The sequence below is a fragment of the Oncorhynchus kisutch genome, linkage group LG12, assembly GCF_002021735.2.
Source record: "Oncorhynchus kisutch isolate 150728-3 linkage group LG12, Okis_V2, whole genome shotgun sequence".
In the NCBI taxonomy this organism is placed as follows: domain Eukaryota; kingdom Metazoa; phylum Chordata; class Actinopteri; order Salmoniformes; family Salmonidae; genus Oncorhynchus; species Oncorhynchus kisutch.
This window is the reverse complement of record NC_034185.2, coordinates 52,936,342-52,943,893: the sequence shown is the minus strand read 5'-3', so window position 1 is coordinate 52,943,893 and position 7,552 is coordinate 52,936,342. Positions and strand designations below refer to the sequence as shown.

Genomic DNA, 7,552 nt, shown 5'->3' with positions numbered 1-7,552 from the left:
GAGATGTTTGATATGAGTCTGGAAGGAGAGTTTGCAGTCTAGACAGACACCTAGGTACTTATAGACGTCCACATATTCTAGGTCGGAACCATCCAGGGTGGTGATGCTAGTCGGGCATGCGGGTGCAGGCAGCGACCGGTTGAAAAGCATGCATTTGGTTTTACTAGCGTTTAAGAGCAGTTGGAGGCCACGGAAGGAGTGTTGTATGGCATTGAAGCTTGTTTGGAGGTTAGATAGCACAGTGTCCAAAGACGGGCCGAAGGTATATAGAATGGTGTCGTCTGCGTAGAGGTGGATCAGGGAATCGCCCGCAGCAAGAGCAACATCATTGATATACACAGAGAAAAGAGTCGGCCCGAGAATTGAACCCTGTGGCACCCCCATAGAGACTGCCAGAGGACCAGACAGCATGCCCTCCGATTTGACGCACTGAACTCTGTCTGCAAAGACAGTTTAATGGGAATATGCATTTACACTGAACAAAAATATAAACGCAACATGTAAAGTGTTGGGCCCATGTTTCATGAGTTGATAAATATTCCAGACATGTTACAATATGCACAAAAAGCTTATTTCTTTAAAATGATGTGCACAAATGTGTTTACATCCCTGTTAGTGAGCATGTCTACTTAGCCAAGATAATCCAGCCACCTGTCCAGTGTGGCATATCAAGAAGCCGATTAAACAGCATGATCATCACACAGGTGATGAGTGGCCATACATGAGTGGCAGGTTGGCTGCACAGCCAAAGTCTCTAAAACAACATTGGGGGTGGCTTATGGTAGAGATATGAACATTCAATTCCCTGGCAGACATTCCTGCAGTCAGAATGACAAACTGCACATTTTAGAGTGGCATTTTATTGTCTCCACAGACCACGTAACATGCCACTCTAAAATGTGCAGTTTTGTCACACAACACAATGCCACATATGCCTCAAATTTAAGGGAGTTGTGTGGGCCCGTGGTTTGCTGACGTCAACGTTGTGAACAGAGTGCCCCATGGTGGCAGTGGGGTTATGGTATGAGAAGGCATATGCTATGGACAAGGAACACAATTGCATTTTATCATGATTTGAATGCACTGAGATACCATAGGATCTGTACACAATTCCTGGAAGCTGAAAATGTCCCAGTTCTTCCATGGCCTGCATATTCACCAGACATGTATGACAGCGTGTTCCAGTTCCCGCCAATATCCATCAACTTCGCACAGCCATTGAAGAGTGGGACAACATTCCACAGGCCCCAATCAACATTCTGATCAACTCTATGCAAAGGAGATGTCGCGCTGCGGTAGGCAAATGGTAGTCACAGATACCGACTGGTTTTCTGATCCACGCCCCTACCTTTTTTTTTTTAAATGTGACCAACAGATCTGTATTCCGAGTCATGTGAAATCCATAGATTAGGGTCTAATGAATTCATTTCAATTGACTGATGTCCTTATATGAACTGTAACTCAGTCAAATCTTTGAAATTGTATCATGTTGCGTTTATATTTTTGTTCAGTATATAGAGCAGTACCGTGTTTCAAAGAACAGTGCGCGTACCTTTTTCATTTAACCACACCCTTTGAGCCATGACGTCAACCAATAAGATAATTTCATTTCAAGTGTAAACGGAAGTGAACAGTGACCAACAATTTCCTCGTTAGCGGTTTTATTTCGACGTTTATTAACACGCTGAACTCAAAATGTGACAAATGTAACTGCACAGCATCAAACTTACCACAGGTAGTGTGTAATTCGCGTTGGAGACAGGACTTTGTTCATATGTTATCTTCGTAACACTAGCTTGCTAGTTGCTGACGTTAACAATGGCAAACTGTGACGGTGTGGTTTTTCACACTCAAATAGCCTCCATCATGGAGGTGCTAGCGAATGCAGCCGTTGCAGAGATCTGTAAACTCGTAGACGACGAATATGCAGTGTTTCGTTTGGAGATATCTCAAAGCCAGAAAGAAAACAGGGCATTGCAGAGGAAACTACAGCTACTGGAACTGAAGGTGGCAAGGGAGCGCGTCCTCGCCAGTCCCAGTAGTGTCAAGATCCTCGACCGATACAGAGGAATGGCAAGAGGTATATTTGCAGTGCCTGTCGCCCCATCCTCTGCACGCATATTCAGATGTGTTACCCAGGATTGGGTCTTAGTTAGCCCATTCAAATAGACGATAAAGGTTATTTAAGCAATAAGGCCCGAAGAGGTGTGGTATATGGCCAATATACAACAGAGTGCCTGGATACAGCTCTTAGCCGTGGTATATTGGACATATATATCACAAACCCCCGAGGAGCCGTATTACTATTATAAATTGTTTACCAACGTAATTAGAGCAGTACAACTAAATGTTTCATATAAGCAATATATTATTTTTCAAATATAAAATGTACACTTGCAAAGTTGCACCCGGATGTATTTTGAGAAACACAGGAAATGTGGAATGGTCCAATGGAAATACGAGCGCAAGGTGAGAGGATATGTCGTAGCCGAGGCAGTGTTTGAAAACAGCCAGGTGCAACTTGCTAAACTGTGCACAGTAAGTGTATATTTTTTATTTGAAATATTATTTATCGCATGAATTTAAGTTAAGTTAATTGTTTCCAAAGATATAGCAAGTGAGGCGCATTTGCGTTTTAGAGAGTGTCTGGATTAAACAGCGTCGAGATTATAGTTCACGAGGGAGCAAACTGGGGTCAGTACCATCAACTGAAAACCCGGGGGGGGGGGGGGGTGCTGTAAACTGGGTATACCCCACTTGGGATCCATGAGAGTTTGTTCTTGGATAGTAGGCAATAATTCACCAGATTAATTTACTTAGTTATCTTGCACATATCGGTCGGGCTCTACTAAGCACCTCTTTTCCCACAATAACTCTCAGGGGAAGGACATCTCACTGGAGGCCACAGGAGCTTTGTGAAGCGAGTGGGACACAACACATGGATAGATGACCAACCAATCACTGTTGATGAGGGGAGTGGAACCTCAACCCAGCATGTTATCTTGATAGAGGTTAGTGTGGCCAGTTTATTTCAGAAAGGCTACCCTCAGCTAGAGATGGGCATGGTTATTTGAATATCCAAACAGATGTTAGTATTCGATTATTCGGGAGATTCATTTAAGTGTATAATTAAATAATGATCTATGTGACACTGCTACATAGCCTACAAGGATAGATCATTACATTCAACGTTTTATTAAAACTGTTATGTCAGAGTGCCTCATAAAAAAGACTGCACCGGTAGCTTACACACGTTTCACACTGGTGTAGCTTGTTATTGTCGGTCAATCAAGAGGAACCATGTGTAGTAAGTGAAGTTGGAGCTTTCTACTCAATGCAAAAGGGAATTAAAGTTACGGAATTAAGCTGGCTAGATGAGATGTAGGCTACAATGATCAACCAACAGCTCCTGTTTCATATGAATGGAGTTGTAAAACAAGGATGGGAAGCACAGCAAAATAGCCTCAATTAGCCTTGCTACTTTAGCTGGCTACTGTAGCTAGCTAGCTTTTTTTTACAACGATGCAGTCATTACATGCACTACAGGATGGCATGACAGAAACTATGGCAGCACACAAGTTTCTCTAACTAGCGCGAGTTGGTTTGGCTACTTTCTTTCTCCCTCAGTGCTACACACACCGGACCCTGCTCTTCTCTCAAATCTCCATTGAAGTAAACCAATAAAAATACATTCTTTAAAACGCATGAATCCGGATATCCTAAAAATATAATATTATTAAAATAGTGAAATCATTTCAAATGCCCATCACTACCCTAAGCTATTCACTTAAAAATATATATATTTAACCTTTATTTACAACATAGCATGGCAGCAACACATGGTACAAACATTATTGGGCACAGACAACAGCACAAAGGTCAAGAAGGTACAGACAACAATACATCACACAAAGCAGCCACAATTGTCAGAGTGTCCATGATGTTATCTTTGAATGAATAATTGAGTTAACTGTCCAGTTCGAATATTTGTTGCCGCTCGTTCCAGTCAGTAGCTGCAGCGAACTGAAATGTACATCCACATTTATCTGTCATAGCCCCCAGAGATCCATAAAGTTTGGACATTAAAAATACAAAAAAATGCATTAGGGGTGCAAAAACAAAGAGAAATTATATTCATATTTTTTTATTGTATGTGATCTGTAGTGGCCATTTATGACTTAATTGATAGTAAATATGAACAGACTATTTATTAACAAGCTCTTATTTAGATCTTATTTCATGTGAAAATTATTCCACTGCTCTGAAAACTTTCACTATTCCTGACCTGTTAGAAACAATTTGAATATCAAACTCAAATTATAATTACACAATTACACACCAGAAAGAATTATGAAGGTGGCACCTCTCATAGGTACAACAGGACCTGACAGAGTCGCATGTATGGCCTTAGCGATACGATCAAAAACGAATGTCCATTAAAGAACATAAAAATGAATTGCTGGGTCTCAGGAGGGTATGGGAGCTTGTGATACTTTTCTATGATGTTGTTATCCAATTAGACTCCTGTACCACCTCTCTTCTTGTCAGTCTGCAGATGCAGAGGCTGCAGGTCCTGGAGGATCGTCTCTGGTCAAGCAGGAGAAGACTGAAAGAGAGGACCCACCACACAGCAGAGAGACCCAGACTAGAGCGGCCACGGAGGACCCAGCACTGCCCAGGATCCGATGCAGCATCGGGTCAGTGGAACACCGAACACCGTCAGAGATCAACACTGAGACTTTAACTGAAACACACAGGCTCTTACACACAGGATATGACCACAGATCAGACCCAGAGAGACTGGGCTGTCCTCCTGCTCCCGGCTCAGAGTACTTACCGGTATTTCACCAGAGCCAGAGGACAGTTTATTCCCATGGAGATGTTGGTGACGCTCTAGACACTGGCGGTGATGATCTGTCTTGTTCTTACACTACAGAGATGGACGCTAGCAACATATCCTTGGGCTTAGAGACACAGACCGATCTGTCTAGAGGGGACTGGAACCGGTACAGTAGTAGTGTATACTCTGAAGGGTGCCAGGACAAGAAAGTGGAGGTTATGGTGGTAGATGAGGTGACTGTGAAAGTGGAGGGCGACGTTCCTCCCACATGGAATGCAGATGGACAGTCCCAGGGTAGAGATTTCTTAGACTACAGGGAACGCTTAGAGACCAATCCAAATGTTGCAATCCAATCCCCTTTACATTCGCTCAGGGATCGCGACCCAGTGTCCACGTCGATGGAGCCTTCCGATTCACAAGGCCGCGTCCTTTTCGATCAGGTATTGAACTCAAACGACAGAGCTAGAGCCCAGGCTCAGGGAGGGGGAGCCACATCAGGTAATGGTAAAGAGAAACGGTTCCTCTGCATGTTCTGTAATAAAGGATTCAGCTGCCTCCAGAAGGTGGAGATGCACCAGAGGGTCCACACAGGGGTAAAACCCTACAGCTGTACCCAATGTCATATGCGCTTCGCCCAGGCTCGTGACCTCAAGAGGCACCAGAGGGTCCACACAGGGGAGAAACCCTTCAGCTGCCCCCAGTGTGAAAAGAGGTTCTCCCGCCAGGACAATCTGAAGATACACCTGAAGGTCCACACAGGAGAGAGGCAGTTTGCTTGTACGCAATGCGGGAAGAAGTTCACAGAGAGGAGCTACCTCAGGATACACCAGCAGAAAAACCATCCCAATCTATTAACATAGAAAGTAATCATTCCACTAGATAGCTTCTGAAGTTCAGATCAAAACCTGCATTAAAGGGTAGGTAGCATAAACATAACTGAATGTAACATGGATTTGCATTAGTATACACATCAAAAGTCCCAATGCAAAGTTACCTCACTTTTCAATTTTTCGAGTTATTACATAAAACCCATAAAAATGCCGAAGTCATCCTGGAAGATGTTTTCGCGGGGTGTGACGTAAGATGGAAGCCCCAGGAAAGCCAGCCTATTCCCCATAAATGTAAACTCCAACAGAAATATCTTTATATTAAACAATATTGTTTACACTCATTACTACTGGTTTCAATTACATTTACTTTATGAATGTATTATTACAAATCAGCTTGCAAGGTTGCTAGCCAACTAGCCTGCTAACGTCAGTGGTGTAAAGTACTACTTAGGTAGTTTTCGGGGTATCTGTACTTTACATTTTGGACAACTTATAATGTACTTTTTACTCCAAACATTTTCACTGAAACCAAAAGGTATGTTACATTTTGAATGCTTAGCAGGAGAGGAAAATGGTCCAATTCACACACTTATCAAGAGAACATCCCTGGTCATCCCTACTGCCTTTGATCTTGTGGACTCACTAAACACGAATGCTTTGTTTGTGAATTATGTCTTATGAAGAGTGCCCCTGGCTATCCGTAAAAAAATCAAATCAAATGCTGTCTGGTTTGCTTAATACTTTGATACTTAGGTATATTTCAGCAATTACATTTACTTTTGATACTTAAGTATATTTAATACCAAATATTTTTGAACTTTTACTCTGTAGTATTTTACTGGGTGACCTTCACTTTTACTTGAGTCATTTTCTATTAAGGTATCTTTACTTTTACTCAAGTGTGACAATTGGTTACTTATTCCATTACTGGCTAACGTTAGCACTGCATGAGTCAGCCAGTTGCTATCAACACCTAACTTCCAGCTACATTAATGTAGACCAAAGTTTTGGGAAAGCATAACGCCATCTAACCAGTTATCAAATAATGTTACCAGTTTATGCAGCAGTGGAGGCTCGTTTGAGGAGGAAATGGAGGACCATCCTCAGTGAAATTTAATAAAAATCCAAATGGTGAAACATTAAGTAATTTTTTTAGATAAAACTATACTAAATATATTGAAATAACTTGCACTAACTGGACAAAAATATAGTTCTAATACCAATAAAACTATTTATAAATCTACCTCCTCCTGTAATTTGAAGGCCAGCATCCCGTAGTCGCCTCTTCACTGTTGATGTTGAGACTGGCTTCTGTTTCTTGACACTCTAATGTACTTGTACTCTTGCTCAGTTGTGCACCGGGGCCTCCCACTCTTCTTTCTATTCTATTTAAAGCCAGTTTGTGCTGTTCTGTGAAGGGAGTAGTACACAGCGTTGTACGAGATCTTCCATTTCTTGGCAATTTATCGCATGGAATAGCCTTAATTTCTCAGAACAAGAATAGACTGCCGAGTTTCAGAAGAAAGTTCTTTGTTTCTGGCCGTTTTGAGCCTGTAATCGAACCCACATGCTGATGCTCCAGATACTCAACTAGTCTAAAGAAGGCCAGTTGTATTGCTTCTTTAATCAGAACAACAGTTTTCAGCTGTGCTAACATAATTGCAAAAGGGTTTTCTAATGATCAATTGGCTTTTTAAAATGATAAACTTGGATTAGCTAACACAACGTGCCATTGGACACCTATGTAGATATTCCATGAAAAATCACCCGTTTCCAGCAACAAAAGTCATTTACAACATTAACAATGTCTACACTGTATTTCTGATCAATTTGATGTTATTTTAATGGACAAAAATGTGCTTTTCTTTCAAAAACAAGGACA

At 41.8% G+C, this 7,552-nt stretch overlaps 2 protein-coding genes across 11 annotated transcripts in view; one reads left to right on the top strand and one right to left on the bottom strand.

The window, feature by feature from the left end:
* Positions 1-7,552, bottom strand: part of LOC109901251 (zinc finger protein 583-like) — an 880,650-nt gene that overhangs the window by 694,640 nt on the left and 178,458 nt on the right. The window lies entirely within an intron of this gene.
* LOC109900453 (zinc finger protein with KRAB and SCAN domains 3-like) lies at positions 1,593-6,014 on the top strand. Its single transcript, XM_031836616.1, has 3 exons — positions 1,593-2,080; positions 2,881-3,011; positions 4,549-6,014. Exons 1-3 carry the CDS (start codon positions 1,819-1,821, stop codon positions 5,698-5,700), a joined length of 1,545 nt encoding a protein of 514 aa, XP_031692476.1. The 5' UTR covers positions 1,593-1,818; the 3' UTR covers positions 5,701-6,014.

What these genes read in the sequence shown, in the direction of transcription:
- LOC109900453 (XM_031836616.1), top strand. Translation starts at nt 1,819, where the DNA reads ATGGCAAACTGTGACGGTGTGGTTTTTCACACTCAAATAGCCTCCATC. An exon ending in ATACAGAGGAATGGCAAGAG is followed by an intron (nt 2,081 to 2,880) that starts GTATATTTGCAG and finishes AATAACTCTCAG; the next exon opens with GGGAAGGACATCTCACTGGA. An exon ending in AGCATGTTATCTTGATAGAG is followed by an intron (nt 3,012 to 4,548) that starts GTTAGTGTGGCC and finishes TCTTCTTGTCAG; the next exon opens with TCTGCAGATGCAGAGGCTGC.